General features: G+C 47.1%; 1 protein-coding gene across 16 annotated transcripts in view; it reads right to left on the bottom strand.

Moving 5' to 3' along the window:
* The window catches only part of ADGRB1 (adhesion G protein-coupled receptor B1), a 300,832-nt gene that overhangs the window by 176,387 nt on the left and 104,372 nt on the right, over positions 1-20,073 (bottom strand). For 13 of the 16 annotated variants that reach the window (XM_051771931.1, XM_051771936.1, XM_051771932.1 and 10 more), the window contains one exon: positions 784-942. The exons of 2 other annotated variants lie outside the window; for them this stretch is intronic. In XM_051771931.1, coding sequence (XP_051627891.1) covers positions 784-942 — 159 coding nt within the window. Of the gene's footprint in view, positions 1-783; positions 943-4,795; positions 4,917-20,073 lie in introns of those variants that run through there. One more of the 16 variants, XM_051771944.1, reaches the window with a different exon arrangement.

Here is a 20,073-nt window from a genome sequence, read left to right as displayed (position 1 = left end):
CATTTGCTTGCATTTACTGAGCTGAACTGAGTCTACTGTTGGTTTTTCCTCTTCATCCCCCTCCCAACTCAGCTTGTGGAAAAGAAGAACTGGGGATGAAAGTGCTGGAGCTTCACCAGCTCGACCCATTGATATGTGACTGGTGTTGACAATCTGTCCCCTGTTCCCTGGAGAAGAGGACCTGGAAGGAGGGTTCATTACAGGAGGAGGGTGGAGCATCCACCGAAGCCTTTACCTCGCTCAGTCCCTGCATTTTGTCTCTCTTATGACCAGATCTTTCTCCACATCTTGGCACCGTGGGTTTCATTTTGTAAAAGAGAGGGACAGGATCACTGCTCTTGAACTAAACCAAAAAGAAGCAAAAAAGAAGCAAAAGAGAAGCTCTCTCAGCTTCCTGCTTTAACTATATGGGAGAGAGGCTCCAACTAAAAGCAATGCCTTTAGGGATGGATATTTTGCCATCGGTGGCAGGTTTACCACCAGCACACGAAAACCTGATGCAAGCCTGCTTATTGGTTCCTATGGATTAACCCCTAGTTCTTGGGCTGAAGGCCTGGATCTGCAGGCATGTGTGTTGGACAACATGTGCATGCAAGGCAGGCAGGGCAGGGCAGGGCCATGCACAGCCTCACCCACATGCTCCCCTGGGACTGCTGCTCCAACATGACCCTTCAGCAGCTTCCTGGTGCCTCTGGAGTGTCCCGAATTATTTACAGGGACAAGGCCAAGCTCCTCCTCCTGGGAAGGGAGAGGAACATGCGAAGGGAACATGCCTGCACTTACTATTGCACGCCTTCCTATTGCACAGCCGACCCTCCTCCAGGACTCCCTCGCAGCCGAGGCCCTCCTTGGGAAGGGGTTTGCAGGAGCGCATGCGGGTCTGGAGGCCTCCCCCGCAGTCCTTGGTGCAGTCGCCCCAAGCCGACCACGAGTTCCAACCACCTGGGCAAAATCCAGAAAAGCCTCATCAGCTTCAGTGAGGAGGATGAGGCGATACCGGCCTGGCAGAGCCTACGACGTACCCACCGCCAAGCCCCAAAGCTCGGGTGTCCTTAAAAGTCTGGGCACCACGGGGTAGCCCAGAAAGTCACAGAGTCACAGAATCAACTGGGTTGGAAAAGACCTCTGAGATCATCCAGTCTGACCTGTGACCCAACTCCACTTTGTCTAGTGCCACATCCAGGCTGTGCTTCAACACCCCCAGGGACGGTGACTCCACCACCTCCCTGGGCAGCCCATTCCAAGGTATGATCACTGTCTCTGGAAAGAACTTCCCAATGTCCAACCTAAACCTCCCCTGGCACAGCTCAAGGCTGTGCCCTCTCGTCCTACAGCTGGTTCCTGGAGAGGAGACTGGCACCCACCTGAAAGTCAAGACATAAGAGATGAATTGATAAGCATTGCCTTTGTATTGACTTCTCTTCAATTATTCCCTGTTCCTGTTGCCAGAGTTCAAGAAGCGCTTGGATAACACTCTCAGGCACGTAATGGGATTCTTGGGGCTGTCCTGGAATTCAGTGATCCTTATAGGTCACTTCCAACTCAGGATATTCTATATTTCTATGATTTAAGTAGTCCTGTTCTTCCTGTGGTAAAGAGGCCTCCCTCTCACAAGACCTTCTGCCCATTTTGTGTTGTCTTCTAACCCCAGAAGACATGAGCAGAAATCACTTCAGGATGAAAATCCAGCATCAGTGAGGTTGTGTCTCCTTCCTCTTTCCCCCAACAAACACTGTGTGAAGACCAGGGAGCTGGGAAGGGATAAGGGTGGGAGTTCTATGACCCAAGGCCACTCCTTTTCCCCACAGTGCAGATGAGCCACAGAGAGGCACCACTCCTGAGGACAGCTTTGGTAGGGGAATGATTTCACCCTCCAGCACCCTTCCAGAACCCATGGGGAGCAATCTGTGAGCACCATGAGATGAAGATGGTTTTTAGGCTTCCCCTCCCAGCCATGCTCAGTGCTGGTGTCAGCAACACTCAGCTTTTTCCCCTTTGTCCCACCAGCTACCTCCCTGACAGGTGATGGATCCACCAAACTCCTGCTGCAGAGATGATCCTGCCACTGGCAGAAGGGAAATTCTGAGCCTCTGCAGCTTCTCCACCCTGCATCTTCCCAGCTTGTTGCCAGGAACAACCAGCCCTGGTGGAATGTCCGTAAATGTTGATGGCAGAGTGGACCGTGAAGACCATCTGAGGCTGGCTTGCCTCCCACAGTTAAAACACCTGCAGGGAGCCAAGCAAAGCTGGGTTTTGGGTTGTAAAAAGTCAGCAGGGGATCATCCAGGCCCTTCAGGTGACGGATAAGCTGTCACATCCCTCAGTGGTCTGTTCACTCCTCATGGCCTGTGTGCAGCAAGCTAAAATCTGCTAAAATAAGCCTCAGCTGCCTGGCTGTTTTGCTCCATCGTGTGCCCACCTCATGGGGAGGAGCAGAGGTGGCCCTTCATCCCAGAGGTGGCCACTTTCCTATGGTTGTTTTTCCTGCTGTGAATTCTCTCATTACCCACAGCTACCCTTGGAGATGCCTCGGGTCCAGGAAATTCAGCTGTGTGCTGTGTCCAGGCACAGAGAAAGATAATGAGCTAAAGATGCAGTTTTTTGAAGGCAGGAAACACTGGGAAAAAGACAAATGCTGCTTTTAAAAATAAAAACGAAATAAAGCCCCTTTTTCTTTCCTTGCCAAGAACCAGAGGATTCAGAGATGCAGATGATCCACTCGAGCTGACTCAGCCCCCCTGTATTGCTATTTCTGAGGCAGTGGAGATCGTGGCTGTGCTCTGAGCTGCTCCTGACACACACTAGGCAGGACACCAGCCTTCTCTGGAAAAACAAGCCCAACTAGATGCCAAATCAGAATAAAGGGACATTATCAGCACCCCCTTGCTCAGGGATGGGACAATATTCATCCACCTGCACAGCATAAAGCCACGAGTTCACACTCTGCTACCACCATGCTTTGACTTTTCCTCCCAAGACAGAGTGAAAATAAACACATGCTCAGCAACATTCACACTGATGATGGTCATGGAAGCTGCTCAGGTACTTAATAATGAGAATAACATGGGAGAATGGAGCAGGATGGAAATGCAGGGTAGTGAACCTGCCAGCCAGGAGCTCAGAGATCCTGGCAGCAGCACGAGGATGGAGTTGTTATTGGCACACAACAAATATTTGACCTTGAAGAAGATTGTCTTTCCCTCAAAAGTCACTTTCTGTGCTGCTTCTTTTTCTAAACAGTATTGGGAAAACAGGTTTGTCTCTCCTCTTTCCTGCTGGGACACAGATTGTGTTTCAGTTACAGGAGAAGCCACTGGCATAATGGGAGGTATCCTGATGCCTGGTTTGAGCTGATCAATAGGATACCTGCAACTAGACTCCTTTAGGAGGTAACCAACACTTTGCTTGCCCTTTTCAGGATGTCTTTCTTTGCTCTCACTCCCTTGCAGATTAGAGTTAGGTTTAGGCAGAAAGCACCTCCACACAAGCCTTAGGTGGGGTTAGGATTTATTTCCCTGGAATGCTTTTTTGAGACAAAATGTCTAATTGCTCCAGTGTCTTCAGAAGTTATTTTATCTTGTGTTTGTAAGTAAAATGCACACTGGTTACCCAGATTCACTGGATGTTGTGGTGTCCCTAGTTTGATGATGGGTTGTTCAAACAGGTCTGCATTTCAGGATAGAAACCATTGTGATGACATTGACCCCTCAAATATATACAGAAATAGGTGCTGCCTGGTCTCACTATGGGAAAGAGTGAGGGATACAGGTGCCAGTCTTTGACTTCTTAAATCTTAAAATAGAACAGTTTCAGTTGGAAGGGACCTTGAAGATCATCCTGTTCCAACCCCCTGCCATGAGCAGGGACACCTTTCACTAGACCAGGTTGCTCAAAGCCCCATCCAACCTGGCCTTGGACTTCCAGGGATGGGGCAGCCACAGCTCTCTTGGCTACCTGTGCCAGGGCCTCCCCACCTTTATAATGAAGAGTTTCTTCCTAATATCTAGTCTAAACCTACTCTGTTTCAGTTTGAAGCCATTCCCCCTTGTCCTGTCACTCCATGCTCTTCTCCAAAGTCTCTCTCCATCTTTTTTGTAGCCCCCTTCAGGTCCTGGAAGGCCACAATTAGATCACCCCAAAACCTTCTCTTCTCCAGGCTGAACAATCCCAGCTCTCCCAGCCTTTCCTCCCAGCAGAGCTGCTCCATCCCTCTGATCACCTTGGTGTCTCCCCTGGTCTTGCTCCAACAGCTCCATGTCCTTCCTGTGCTGGAGATCCTAGAGCTGGATCAGCACTACAGGGAGGGTCTCATCAGAACAGAGTAGAGGGGGTAGCTCTTACTCTGCTTATCCTCAGCAATGGGAGAACCAGTCAAAATAAGATAAAAACCATCATGATCTCAAAACTTTAACTGGAATGAGATCTCTTTATGAGGTTGAGCACAGATAACTTCCTTCCTCTCCTTATTCCTCAGTTTCCATCCCATTTGTGAGTACTAAAGAGAAGTTAGAGAAGTACCAGAGCACTTCCTAAATCAACACAGGCATTTACAGCCAAGACAAAGGTATTCCCCACTTTATGGAGCAGTCCTTTTTTATCATCAGGTTGTACCATGGTCCTGACAAACTAAATGCTGCATGTTATTTATCCTGTTTATTGGCTGTCAGATAAACCTTTTGAAATCTTCCTTTTTTTCCTGGGTCTAGTCATTCACTGTTTCAGGTGATTTGTCTTTTTTAGTGGAGCTGTAAACAAGTGGTTAAGGGTCTGTTATATGAAGTTATTCCCATCCTACCTTTCAGGGGGAAAAATGCTGTGCCATGAGTACAACACTGGGCTCTTCTGCCCACTGTGAAAGGATCTGGCTGGTGGAAAGGGGTGGCTGGATAACAAGGTAGTCACTGAGGGAGCTGGGAGAGTTCAGCCTGGAGACATGGATGGTGAAGGGAGACCTTTTCACTCTCTACAACTCCCTGAAATGAAGTTGTAGCCAGATGGGGGTCAGTCTCTTCTCCCAGGTAACAAGTGGCAAGATGAGAGGACATGGCCTCAAGTTGTGCCAAGGTGAGCTTTAGATTATATATTAGGAAAAATTTCTTTACTGAATGGGTTGTCAAGCATTGGAGCAGGCTGCCAAGGGAGGTGGTGGAGTCATAATCCCTGGAGGTGTTCAAAGAACTTGTGGGTATGGCACTTAAGGACATGGTTTAATGGTGAACATGGGGGTGATGCTGTGTTGACAGTTGGACTTGGCGATCTTAGAGGGCTTTTCCAACCTTAAGGATTCTATGATTCCATGAAGGGAACGATCTGCAGTGGCTGTGGAGCAGCTGAGCTCCACAACCCACAGGTGCTTTCAGCTCAGTGCAGATGCTGCAGAAGAGACATAAGTGGGGTGTGGTCACTGCAGTGGTTGCACAGCGGCCCCATCACTCAGTTCATCCCTCAGCCTCTGCTTGTTGAGCTGACACAACCCTCATGGACTTCCCACCTTCCAGGAAACTCATCCCCCCTTGTTCACCACACAACTCCCTGCTCTGCCCCTTCTTACATTTCAAGCACGGGCTGGGAGGAGACCTTTCTGGTGCAGGGAATCAAATAACCCACATGAAACACAGCACAGACTCGCACTGAAGTTAATGGGACCCTTTGCAGACAAGTCCCTTCTGCCCCTGGAGGTTCCTGTTTCATCAGCTCTCCACCAACTGCTGCACCCCGCTGATCGATGCGGGTTGAGTTGCCATCTGTCCTTAATCCAGAAATAATGAGTCTGCTGCAACTGCTCTGTAAAGGGTTTTGCTTTTCAAAGGCACTGACTCCTCTGAAGGTCACACACCCAACCCTTTCCCACTTAGGGAAGTTTTGCTCAGCTCCAGCCTCGCAGGTCCACAGGCTCCTCTCGCTTTGCCCTTTATTCCATTTAACAGGAGTGGCTCTGGCTCATGCTTCCGGCTCCAGAGGTTCCCATCACAACCAGTAGCTGTCACCTCGATCCCACAGCGAGCTTTAACTTGTGGTTTTGATTTTTGGAGAACAGTCCTGGCTCCTGGCAGGAGTTTTTCAAAGCTGCTGTTGCACCTGAGGCTTGTGGGACTGGCTCGAGAGCCACAGAGACTGTCATCCAGGGAGGCCTTTAATCCAGTTTCTAAAGAGTTTTTTGATCCTGCTCAGTCAGTTCTTATCATGATCACCTACTAAAACAAATTAGTTTTCATGCAAGGCTGACCCAATGCATTTTAATTCTCCAGTTAAATGGAAAAGACTTCAAGAGGGTCGGAATCAACCAGCAAGTTCATATTTGGCATTTCTTGCTCTGAATCCTAAGCAGAGAGGCCAAAAGAAGAGGTCTTTCCTCCTACAAATTAACTGAGAGGGCTCCACCTACACACCTCATGCAAACACCCCTGATCTTTGGGAAGATTTGCATCTCGATCCAGAGTTTATCTTTGCAGCTGACAGCTGCAATGTGTCTCAGATGCCAGTCAGTCAATCATGCCTTTTAATTTAACAGCAATGCCTTAAATTAGGTGGCAGTGACAACAGCAAAAACTAAGGAATCAACACAAAACAATCCATGGAGCAAAAGGGGCTTTGCTGACACGCTCCATCTGTCTCCGATTTTGGATTTTTTGGATTTAGCTTCCCACTGACCCCAGCTGAAGACACATCTTGTTGGCAGCTCTCTCAAGCTTGACAGGTCAGGGCATTTAGTGTCTGAAAAACGTGCCCGGGCTCCAAAAAAAATCACCACGGTTCTGTGTGCTACCACTGGGAATATTTGTAGTGGAATTTATATCACAGTATCTGAGGGCCTGAGAATCGTCTCAGTTAACAAATGACTGAAAAAAAAATGTTATTTCTTATGCAAACAGGGGGAAGGACACAGAAAGGAGATTGAGAGTAAGGTTGTCTTATACCATCAGAAACTTAAATTTGTTATGCAGTGGGGGAAGTGAGAGAGCTGCTCCTTTATCACTTTCCTTCCTACTGTGCTGGAAAAGAGCAAGTCCAGAAGGGACTATCTTGCAGACAGCCTTCTATTACACAAACCCATGATCTTTCCCTGGAGAGTCACACATTCACTTTGCTACTTCTGTGGAAGAAAGGAGGAAAACCTTCCAGGAGGATGTCCTCTCCTCATGCCCCGTGTGTGGAAAGTCTCCAGCAGCAAAAGTGAGTTGCTCCTGTGGCTCATTCTCTGCCCTTTCCTGAATAAATCCCATGTAATGCTTTGCTGGTTTGCAGTTTGTGCACATTAATAGAAAAACTAACCCCCCAAATCCACTAAAAAGCAAAATCATTCATGACAAGGGCATAAAGTGATAGGACAAGGGGGAGTGGTTTTAAGCTGAAGGAGGGTAGATTTAGATTAAATATTAGGAGGAAATCCTTCCTTGTGAGGGTGGGGAGGCCTTGGCACAGGTTACCCAGAGGAGCTGTGACTGCCCCATCCCTGGAAGTGTCCAAGGCCAGGTTGGATGGGGCTTGGAGCAACCTGGGCTAGTGGAAGGTGTCCCTGCCCATGGTAGGGGGCTGGAACTGGGTGATCTTTAAGGTCCCTTCCAATCCTAACCATTCCATCATTGTTTGACTCTCTTCCATGGAAAGGAGATGAGTGAGGGTGGAAAAATTATAAACATGCCTTAACAGCTCATGAGTGACCAGGAGAAGGTAACCAGGGACTGGCTGTTCATTATCTTTTCCAATACTGGGAAGGGAGGAGTGTCAGATGAAAGCAGCAGGAGGCAGGTGCAGAACCAACCAAGGACATAATTCACAGACACAGAGCGATGTCAAACTGTGCAATGCCTGTCATGGCATGAAAAGGTACCAGAGTTTCTACAAACACAAAATATAACCAGGGAAATGCATGAGAGACAAAGCTACCAAATGCTAATACATAAAAAAACAGCAGCTCTTGCTCAGAAATCTCAGAGTTGCAAGTTGCTGAATCGCAGAATTGTTAAGGTTGGAAAAGACCTTCAGGATCATCAAGTCCAGCCTTTGGCTGATTCCCATCTTGTCAACCAGACCAGAGCACTGAGTGCTCTGGTCCAGTCATTCCTTGAACACTTCCAGGGTTGGTGAATCCATCACCACATTCCTGGACAGTTCATTCCAGTGCTTGACAACCCTTTCAGTAAAGAAATTCATCCACATGAATCTCACTGGCACAGCTGAAGGCCGTGTCCTCTTGTCCTGTCACTGGCTGTCTGGGAGAAGATGCCAACCCCCACCTGTCTAAAACCTCCTTTCAGGCTGGCTGGATGTTGTATATTTGCCTTGTTATGCTGTTTTCCCTTGGTAGCCACTGCTACTGAGAGGATATTGGGCCAAAACCACCCTGATCTGACCAACAAGATGGTTTCTGGTGCTTTCCAAGTTGCTTGGCTTCTTCCTACCTTAAATTTATTACTATGAATCTCCTTCATGGAGATGTACTCTGAACACAGTCAGCTCAAGGTCAAGCCAGTGTTGCCCATCACCATTCCAAAATCTGCTCAGGCCACTCACTTCTGGGCACCCAAATAAGTGATGTGATCTTTCAAACCTGACGAGTGGCCAAAGCTGTCACTGATTTCGACAGCATCCACAAGTCCCTGCAAATAAAGGCAACGAGGACCAATTTGGATTAACATTTAGGACCAGTTTCAATCTCCCCCTGCTCTGAAAATCACTTAAGGAAGATGGAAATGAGGCCAGTGTGCAGCTTTCAAGGAAACCCAGCATGAAGCCGTGCTTATTACAAATGAAACACTAGGGATAAAGAGAGATTATTTATGTGGAAATAGTGGGGGAGGTGGGCAGGGAAATGAGAAAGGGAATGTTTAGTCTGCAGCAGGAGATCAAATAAAACCGTGGAAGAATCTTCCCATAAGAAAGCCGTAGAGGCCTAATCACTTAACTTATTTCAAAGCAGAGCAGGCAAAATATCAGAGAGCAGACTTGGGAGGGGGAAGCCAGCACACACCAGCGGGGAGGAATGAAGTGCTTCCCCGCCCTCACGCTCTCTGATGCTTCATGAATCACACCAGAGCTGAGTTCACACACTGTTTGCTTCTCCAGGTTGCTGCAGACCCCGGTGCAAAGCACAGAGGGGACATATCAGCACAGACACGTGTGTCTCTGCACCTCGAGAAATACGTGATCACATTAAAACCAGAGTGTGCAGCCCAAGCTGATTGAAACCTTTCCTGATCTGAGTGTCACTCTATTTTCGTAAAAGCTCGTTCAAAAAAAAAAAAATAATCAAAGAAGGGCATTTGTGAAATTTGCTTTCTTGTCATTAAAAGATGTGTGGATGTGGCACTTGGGGACGTGGTTTAGCAGTGGCTTTGGCAGTGCTGGGTTAATGGTTGGACTCGGTGATCTTAGAGGTCTTTCCCAACCTAAACGATTCAACGATTCCATGTTCCACCTTCCCTGGCTTGAAGAGCCTCAGTTTTCACCCATAAAACACTTGCAGAGCGCTGCATAAACCCATAAATGCTGTGAAATGTTGTAACACACAGAGCTTTGCGAGCCCCGTGCAACTTCATCTTGTTTCCTGAACAGCCTTTCCAGCTGAAGGGTTTCTATGGCCCCCAAGACCACAGTTTCTCAATCCTCCACGAGCCACGACACATTTCTCATCACAGGAGCACTGCCAGGCAGGGTTGTGCTGTTACTGTGAACCGGGGAGGGGCTGTAAAGCTGAAAGTCTCGCCTGCAGTATCTCCACACAGCACTGAGAGAAGTTAAATTTTTTTAAGGTAAGCATATTACAGCAGGACGTGGAGAAAATCACACAGGAGGACAAGCCAGGAGTCAAGTGTCCCCTCTCAGAGAAGTTCTGCCAAGGAGATGCTGCTCTGCAAACACTGATTTGTGGCTCCCAGCAGTCCTGGCTCCAACAACTGCTCCCAAGACAGAGCCAGAAACACAAACTCCGGCACAACACTGAGACGGCCACCCTGGCACTTCCTAAACCAAACATTTAATGATGTTTTGACACACAGAGCCAAATTCTCCTCACACAGAGATGTCAGGGATGTGGATTTTGCCCGGAAGGGGAATGGGGGCGGATGAAAACCACGTGAAAGGGCTCGGGGGGGTGTGTGCACCTCTGAGGGAGGCTGGAGAACAAGCAAGTTGTCAGCAGGAATTTCTCCTGTCTGTGTCCCCTCCTTCTCAGAGCTGTCACTTACACTCATCCTGCATGGAGAGACGCTCACCCAGGCTGCCTTGCTGGGCACAGGCTGGTGTTGGGAGCTCTTCCTTTGACACGTTGTCAGTGTTTCCCACTGCAGAGGGGAGAAGGTTTCAGGCTTTTCTCTGTGTGTAGCTTCTGTCTCATTTTGATTCCCCTCATTAACAGGGGGACAGGCAGAACAGTTGGCTCACATATCACTTGGGCACAGTGAGTGATAAATGATGGGAATTTAAGTCACAGGAACATAGAAAGGTTTGCGTTGGGAGGGACCTCAAAGATCATCTCGTTCCAACCCCCCCGCCATGGGAAGGGACACCTCCCACTAGACCAGGATGCTCAAAGCCCAGGCCAAGGCAAGATTCAGTAAAAATGTCAGGATTTCAGCTTAATCTGATATTTTCCATCCTACAGTAATGAATGCCTTTGAAGATTTCCTTTTCTTTAACACCTTTGGGGTGTGGGATCATAAAACCGTACACTCATTGAATGATTTGCATTGGAAGGGACCTTAAAGGTCAACTCATTCCAACTTCCCTGCTGTGGGGACACCTTCCACTATCCAGGTTGCTCCAAGCCCCATCCAACCTGTCCTTGAACACTTCCAGGGTTGGGGCAGCCACAGATTCTCTGGGCAACCTATCCCATTGCCTCACCACACTCTCAGTATAGAATTTCTTCCTAAATTCCTAAATTTCTTCAGTCCAAGGGGAAGGCAGAGATATGTTCAAACCATTGGAGGCATCCAAAGCTCTGCTGGATTGCTTAATGACAATTTAAGGAACCAGCAGTAGCAGTTCTGCATCTGGGATAATGATCACATGGTCTCCAACATGCTTTAGCATCAAGGGCAAGAAATCAATATCATCAACCTTTACCAGCATTATAATGACGAGGTTAGTATTGATCTCTTGCCATTGAGGCTGAGGTGTGGTGTGAGCATCGAGTCATTGCTGGGAATCCAAAGCTGGGGCACTATAACACAGAATGCAGGCACAGCAATCTGCTCACAGACCCCTTAGAGACCCTGGATTATAATGAATAAAGCAATTCTCAGCCTGATTTGTAATCAATTGGACCCAAAGTCACGACCTTTTCTGTCAGTGGTGAGGGGATTATTCACACATGTCTGTTATGTCCCTTCCGAGTCCCAGAGTGGCACAAGGAGATGCCAAATGGAATTCACCTGACCCTGCAGGCAGCAGACCTGCGGTCTAATCCTACGTTTCTACCCTGAAAACTAAACAGGAGTCGAGCTCTTGTTCTTTATGATGTCTTGATGCAGAACAGACAGGTTACCTTGCTACAGGGGAGGCCCCCCTCTGATTTCTCCTGTTATCACCACTACAAGAAAACCTTTTCCCTAATGAAAGCATCTTCATGAGCATTTTTTAACCCTGAGTCTGCTGATCCAGTCCCCCATACCCATAATCTTCAGCCAAGAGAGATCAAGGTCTTAAAGGCTTAAAACCTTTTGTTTCTAGGGAGAAATCTGATGTGAAATTCCCTTGTCTGAGGCCCTGCTTAAGAAAAGAAAGGCAGAGTACTGAGAGATTATATTGGCACAGATGATGAGGACATGCTAGGAAGGCTCAGCATTTACCCAGCAGTTTGTAAATGATTTTTTTCTGTTATTGCTATTTGTCATTTATATTCCAGCACTCTTAAGAGGCCTTGAGTAAGATGAGAGCCATTCTGGGATTGGCCCTCTGTGGGTGAAACAGTCACAGACAGTCCTTGATCCTGAGAGCTGGCATTAGGCTGTGCCTAATTACTGCTGTGATTGGTACTACAGAGGGAGTGAGGTGAATGTGCGTGGAGAGGGAAGAGTGGGTTTATTACCAGATATACAGAGATTCAGACTACTTTACAAATTATTGACCCTATTTAATTGCACATCATCATGTGCAGTTGCTATTTTTTCTGTGAGGGAAATGCAGAGAAACCTCCCTGAGCTGCAAGATTCTCTGCACAAATGGGCAGATTCTGAACAGACTAAGGGTGGTATTTTCCCCAAAACTGAGCAAAAATGAATCCATAGGAGATCCAGAGGATGGGGACTGATGGTGGAAGATTTCACTTTTACCTTTTTCCCTTTTTGTCATCTTTGGTGCTCAGGGGAGTCAGGAGTTATTGGGTTATCATTGATTGCCAGGAGTATTCATGATGAAGAGCCAGTACACCAGGTGACTCTCTTTCCTATATCACACCATGAAATGAGAAACATGGCTAAATCCCATTTGGATAACCCCATTGCAGCCTTCCAGTAATTAAAAGAGGGTTTATGAAGGAGGGAGAGTGAGTTTTTACATGGGCAGATAGTGATAGGACAAGGGGGAAATGGCTTTAAAGGAATAGAGATTTAGATGAGATGTTAGGAAGAAATTCTTTACTCAGGCTGTGGTGAGGCACTGGCACAGGTTGCCCAGAGAAGCTGTGGATGCCCCATCCCTGGAAGTATCCAAGTCCAGGTTAGATGGGGCTTGGAGCAACCAACACCTCCCCTATAGACACTGACTGCCTGTCCAGCAACTCTCACTTCACACAAAGCAAACCTCTAACAATTATACCCACTAATTACAAGTCACTGCTGTCTGAAGAGTTGTGTCATATTTTATTTTTCTCTGTGGTCATTGGGATTTTCCACGATGGCCAAAAGCAGAAAGCTGGGTGAAGGATGGATGGATCTGCACTTCCTGGCTTCAGAGGGTTCTCAAACATCTCAGGTTGGATACATCCTTTTTTTTGAGCGCGTCAGTGTGAGCCAAGAGCAACATCTACTGGCCGAGCTGCTAAGCAAGACCAAGTGTAGATCTGGCACAATGCGTGGATTTTACAGAGCTCAACACATCTGTGAGATATTTTTAGCTATTTCCCAAACACGAGGGTCAGCACCAGCATTTCCCAGGTGTGGAATTTGCCACCAAAGCAAATCCCTCAGCTCTGCACACGTGGACCTGGCTCATACCCACCCCTAATCTGAACACTGCTATTCCATCCCACTGTGTCCTGGGTAGCACATCTTCGTAGACAGAAGTATCTGTGTATCTCCACTTCTTCATAACAAAATGCTCCTCACACTTCCCATACTTTTCCTGGGATGAAACAGCCTAAAGGCGAGTTGCAGTCCATTTATTGTCACCAAAACTGCAAGAAACTTGCAGTGGGGGGTATTAAAGTGGTCTAACTTTACATATCAGAAATAAAGGGTCCAAATTTGGAGGCCTAAGCCTGTTCTGGTGTCTATTGGTATGGGGGGTGGGAGATAACAGGATGTCTGTATTTTTAATTAGTGCCTTTGCATAACAAATGGTGAGGGTAAAATTAGGCTATGATAAAAGATGATAAGAAGAGGTTTCACCCTCTAGAAGAATCTGTCCAGATGTGTTAAATTCAACATTGCCAGCCCCTGTTTTTCTTCACAACCCTTCCCAAAAGGCAGCGTGGGAATGTGTAGGAATGAGAGAGAGAAATCAGAGAAGCTACACCCAAAAAATAGAAGCAAAAAAAAAAAGACTGTGAGTTCATCTTATTAGGAAGAGTGAGTACACAAGCCATGAATAACAGGCACAGCTCTTGCCTCCTTCTCTGCAGCCTGGAGGACTGGGCCATTTGGGCATTGACGGGTGGACAGAGCTCTGAGGAATCCAAATCGATTACACATAAAACACAATTTCCTACCCTCCAGAGAGCCACTTCTCCCTGAAGAGCAAGATTTAGAGGGAAGTAAGAGAGAAGTAGCTTGATCTATATTCTGAGCTCACTGAGAGATCACAGATGACCCCTTTAAAGCATCGGCAGGGTGAGCAACATCTCAGGTGGCTTTAGAAGTGCAGATGTGTCCACCTGGGCACTTCATAATTAAAGGAGGAAAATAAGCACTTTGAGAGTATAGACTTTCTATTTGACCATCTTTCTTTAGAGTGGGATGGATCTCCCCCTAGAAATGCCCGTTTCTCTCTGTTGATTATAGAAAGGCCTCCTTAGACATCGAGGATGTCTTTTGGTCACAGAAATCACTGCACAGGGAACAGAGAGGGGGCAGAGAACCATAAGTGGTTAAAATGAGCAGGAAGCACAAGCCAAACCTGTATAAAATGAGGAGGAACAAGCCTTCCTGCTGCAGGCAGGTGGTGAACTCGCTCTGTTTAGGTGCCTTGCCTGCTGACTCACAGCCACATCCAACTGTCCACTTGGCAGTCTCCGTTCAGGACACCATGTCCAGGTGTTCCTTGCACACAAATCTGCAACCAGGGCATCTGAGGTGTGCAGGAGCTGTGCCCTCTGCAGGGGCAGGGACAGCAGCTCCAAAGGACTCAGGACTTCTGGTCAGGCTTGCTAGAAATCTAACAGATGACCCCAGAAGAGTCATCTTCCCTCTGTCTGATTTCAAAGCTGAGGAGTCTCTGATAATGACGAGAAATATGAGGGCACATGAGGATGCTGAAATTGGGAGACGAAAGACATGTTTTCCTCTTTTTGTCCCATCTACAGACATACATCCCTGCTGGAAACAGCCCTGTGTGTATTTCCATAAAGCTGGTGGAGCTCAAACTCCACCAGACCCAAAAGTCCCAAACTTATCCAGAAAGGTACTGTAAGCAAACCCACCTCTTTGGACCTGTCAACATAACCAGGTAAGACAGGTAAGGCAGGTTTATCTTCTGCTTGATTCTGGTCCACAGATGATGGCATAGCTGGGCAATTTTGGATTGCTGGGCAATTTTGGATCCCAACAATTCCTGGGGAGGACAGGAAGGTTCTCACAGGTAAATGGATCACTGAACACTTCCAAACTGCCTCCAAGACCAGCACAGACTGGAGTTAGCACTCAAGGCTGACAAGAATTCAACAGGTGACCAGGATGCTCATTAAGGCTCATTTTACCTCTTCCTGATGATGCCTGGCCTTATCCCAGTCTTTGTGGAGACTTCCATGAGTTCCACCTGGTTTCATGCACAAGTTTCTAGACTTGTCTTCAGTGCAAGTGGGAAAGGTCACTTGTGGGAAAGGCCACAGAGAGTTTGTGTCTTCACTCTCTGCCAGACTGATTTCCTGGTTACAGCAAATGGCACAGGGAAGGTTTGAAAGGCAAGGATGTGGGAAGAAGGAGTCCTCTTAGGGCTAAGAAAAAAGATAACTCCAGGTTACATAGATCCAGGGGTCTGGTTTTGGCCTCATGCCTCCCAGAAATGATCTATTTCTAGATAACAAGTTAAATCAAAAAAGCTGCCTCCAAGCAGATGGATTGGATGAGGTTTCCTGATCCCTGGCTGAGCAGGGACACGAGGATACACTCGGGAATGCGTGAGCAGAGGCCAAATAAAGAACAGAACAGAAACCCAGGACAGGAAGGGCACAAACCTAAAGGGAAAGGTTGAGCTCTGGTGTCTCCCTGAATAATGCAAGGCTCAAAATATTCTGTTACCAGCCTGGGGAGCAGACAATTAAAACACTACTTGAAGCAAATGTCTCCTGACTCTGGCTCAGAATTTCAATTAGGCCGGGAAGTCTTATTGCACTTAAGTGCAGGTTAGTGACATTTCAGGAAGGAGAGATTGATTGGGAGCTGTGTCACAGCTCAGCAGAGGGGATCATGTCTAGGGGCCTGTCCTTAAAAACAATGTGTGATCTCTGCATGGCATTTTCCTTGTTTAGCTCGTTTGTGTTTCCTGGGAGAATGAATAATCCCAGTAGCCGGAGCTGTGTCCCCTCCTTTCAAGCACTGACTTATTTTCTTTCTCATTTTCTTTTTCAAAGGTCTTTAAGCATCCTTAGGTGTCCAAAAAGTATTTCTTGTGGCTCTTCTCTTCCTCCTAAACAAGAGGGAAAAAAAACCCAACAAACCCTTCCTCTTTTCTTGTCTCAAGAATCAGTTTGCAGGAAAGTATTTTCTTACTGGTTCACCAGCTTTGCAGAGTCACAGAAATCCGGAGAGTGTTTGCTACTACAAAATTCATGTAGAAACAACCTCACTCCATCTATTCTAACTGGAAAACAAAATGGGAAAATGCCCTCAACTAGCTTAAAAAAATTTTAAAAATATTGGAAGCCACCAAACGCACACCAGGGAAAGTCCAGTAGCTGGTAAGCCCATGTAGGACCATGCACTGGGCTCTTTGAGGTGGTCAGAAGTGATTAGGATGGCTACAATTTTTGGGGCATGCACATGAGATAGAGGTCAAACAGGGCAATTGTTAAGAAGCAAAAGATACAATAGGTTAGCCTGCCATCAGTGTAGGAGACAGGATTTTTTCCTTAAGGCATCCAAAAATTCATCTCCAAGCTCCAAGCAGGCCCTTTTTGTCACTGTTTCTCATCCATACACAACTGCTTATGCTATTGAAAACATTACCCAAAGTGGAACCCTCCCAGAATAAAACACTCTGGTCTAGCACTTAAATTCCAGCAACACCAAAAACTTTACCAGGGTTACACACTGGAGAGTTGAGGAGCAACACAAATAGTCAGATAGGATTAAGTAAACCAGGGGAAGTTTAGATTAGATATTAGGGAAAATTTCTTCACTGAAAGGGTGGTCAGGGAAGTGGTGGAATCACCATCCCTGGAAGTGTTCAAAAAGTCTGTACATATGGCACTTGGGGACATGGTTTGCTGGTGAACACAGCAGTGTTGGTTAATGGTTGGACTTCATGGTCTTAAAGGTTTTTTCTAACAATGATTCTGTGATTCTACATTTTCTGCTACAAAAAAAAAAAAAAAAAAAAAAAAAAAGCTGTGGGTAAATGAGCCTCATTTGGATCCAGGATGGAAACACTGATGGACAAGACTGACGTGTGCTGTATCTGCTGCTCAAAGGTGGTGATGAGAGGTCAGAGACTCAAACTGTGCCAGGGGAGGTTCATGCTGGACATCAGGGAGAATTTCTTCATGGAAAGAGTTGTCAGGCATTGGAAGGGGCTGCCCAGGGAGGTGATGAGTCCTCACCCCTGGAAGTGTTCAAGGAATGACTGGACGTGGCACTCAGGCTCTGGGCTGGGGGACAAGGTGGTGATGGGTCAAAGGTTGGACTCGATGATCCCAAAGCTCTTTTCCAGACTAAATGATTCTGTGACTTTATTTTTTAATCCCCATGAATAAAATCTGCTGAATTGTTTTCTGGGCTAACTGAATGCTGGCAGTGTCCTCCAGCAAATGGATCCATAGGTCCATGATGGGCAATCATTGTTTTCCTCCTGTGTGGCCAAGCTCTCCCAGAAAAATCTGCCTTAGTCCAGTCTCTCATGTTGATCTTTGAGGTATGGATTTAGAATCATGGAATAGAATCATAGAGTTACTAAGGCTGGAAAATCCTTAGACCACCAAGTCCCATCATTAACCCAGCATTGCCAGGTCCACCACTAAACCATGTCCCCAAGCTCTCAGAAGAGAGCTGAGAGCATCTTTCCTCTCAAGAATCAGCCAGCTCTCATCCTGAATTTTCCATTACGGTCCCAAACATTGCTCATGTGGGGTTGGCAGGTCCTTTCCACCCCTTTTCCATGCAGGAGAGAGACACAGGAGTACTTCTGATTTCAGACATGGCCCTTGTGCACAAAGCAGACCTAGAAAAACGTTTCCTAAGAGCCAGCCTTTTCCTCTGAGAATGGATTTGACTGTGCTGAAAGGCAAATATTTGCCAGAGAAGGTCTTGCTGAGTCCTTCAGGGATCTCTGCACATGCAGGTTAAATTACTGGTGCTCACTGCTTGGATCACAGGAGTAAAACATGATTTTTTACTTTTTTTCCTTCACCAAATGGTGTTTTCATCTCCCTTGGTCAGCTCTGAGAAAGGTTTTATTATCAGAGGAAACTCCATTTTGTGCCATCACTCATCCTTCCCCACGGAGCCATTCATGGCCCACAGCCACTCCTAAACCACCCTAGACCCTTGAAATCATCCTGGAGCCTTTCAAACACCCTTCCAACAGATTATCCCTCTTTGTATCTGTGGAGGAAGATGAATCAATGGGGGGACCCAGGAGGGTTGTTTTGCCCATGAATTATTTACAGCCACTGGGTGATATTTCATTTTAGACTAGCCTTGTTTTACACTTGTAATTTTTAATTCTTATAATTCCACCTCCAGCAAGCAAAGGCCCCTGAGAGCACTAGATTATATCCCAGCAGGCACCCTCTCAAATGCATAAATAACCCTTCCTCTGCTGACAGCACATAGGAGATGGACTGGGCTTTCATTGAGGTTGGGATTTCCCCCCTCTCTCTTTCTCTCTCTCTTAAAGGAATCTTTATCTCTGTGTAGCTCTTCTGTAACATGCCCCTGTTTGGTAGCAAAAAGGACTATTTAAATGCAAATGTTGATTTTATTTTTTTTTTACCAGGGAGTGGGGGGAAAATACTTGTCTGACTATGTCCTTCCAACTGGTGCTGTTTGTAAAGGAATTGCATCAAGCCTTTGGTTCCTTGCACTTCTAAACACCTCTGCCCCTTTTGTCTTCTACCCCTTGAAGTCAGACTGTCATTGCAAGAAAAAAAAGTAATTAAAATAATCCACATATATATTTTTATATACACACTAAAATAAAAGGAATACAGTGTTTTGATGAGATTCCTCCTTCCTCTGCCCTGCCCATCCAAAGATGGGGGAGATGGGACCACTCTATGTTCACTCCAGTTTGAAATGTTTGGGGTCTTTTTCTCCTTGGTCTTGGGGACAGATGTTCCAGGTGTTCTGTGTCACAGGTACAGTAGGGGATTGTTGGTTTGGGGCAAACTTGAAAGAGAAAGGTTGTCAGGAGGGGAAGGTAAAGAGAACATTCAGATTCAGGAGGTGGATGAGAAGGAAAGGGAAAAGATGCCTGGAGCAGGGTGAATGATTTTCTCTGGGGAAAACCACTCTGCTGTTTTGTACCATTTTGCTCTGTTGAAATGCTGGTTCTGATTTAAAGCCAAAGTTGGACGGACCTTCCAGACAGGCTTGCAAAGGCAAATAGCCCAGTGATGCTGAAAGAAGACCAAAGCTAGAGGAAACAGGGAGAGGGGAAGAAAAGCCAAATACCCAACCAATCCCCACCCAGAAGTACCCTCATCCACAGCCACAGGGGCAGCAGCAAACACGCCCCCTGGGTTTAATTTTGGGCCATTCCCACTGCTTCCCATAATAAAGCTTTCTGCAGGAGCAGGAAGGGCTGGAAGGAATTGGAGGCAAGGCTTGTCCTCTCCCCGGATGCGTGGGCTCCATGGGGAGGGGATGGGGCAGAGAAAGTGCCTGGGGACACCACAGTTTTCCTCACGTCGGGAAGGGGTGGATGTGCTGTAGGACCTGTCAGACAGGGGAGCAGCAGCAGGAGCTGGAAGCTGGGGCAGGACACGCGGCAGTGGAGGCGGCAGCTCTGTCTGCACGATGCACATCACCAGCCGGACCGAGGCTTCCCGCAGCCTTCCCCCTCCTTCCCAGCCCGTCACTCGGGCTCCGCAAGCTTAGGAGTTTCAGACCGTTGTGATTTGATGTAGTTCAGTTGCCAAGGAGACAACGATCTGCAAAGGGGAACCTTCGTGGCGTCCGGGGGAGGGAGATCGATGCAGATCGCTCAGGGGTTGAGGATGGCCCCGGGCTCAGGGCTCAGGAGCAGGGAAGTATTTGCCCTGCTCCATGTGAGCTGTCCAAGGTAGGCTGCAGCCTAGAGGAGCTCCAAAACACCATTTCTAACGAGATCAGTCTATCTAGGGGATGAGGAAGAGTCAATCTGTCCTGAAAGTCTGTCCTTAGCACCAGTTAGACCATCAAACTTGGACACTGGAAATGAGAAATGGTGACCTCGTGTAACATCACCCTACATCCCAATGAACCTGTGGGAGAAATAAGGATCATGGTGTCTGCACCCTCACTAAAGCTCCTCCAGCTGAGAAGAGCTGGAATCAAG

Source organism: Manacus candei, unplaced genomic scaffold, assembly GCF_025592945.1.
Source record: "Manacus candei isolate 608988 ecotype Guabito, Panama unplaced genomic scaffold, ASM2559294v1 h1tg000148l, whole genome shotgun sequence".
In the NCBI taxonomy this organism is placed as follows: Eukaryota; Metazoa; Chordata; class Aves; order Passeriformes; family Pipridae; genus Manacus; species Manacus candei.
The sequence above is the reverse complement of the archived record's forward strand: the minus strand, read 5'-3'. Positions and strand labels throughout refer to the sequence as shown.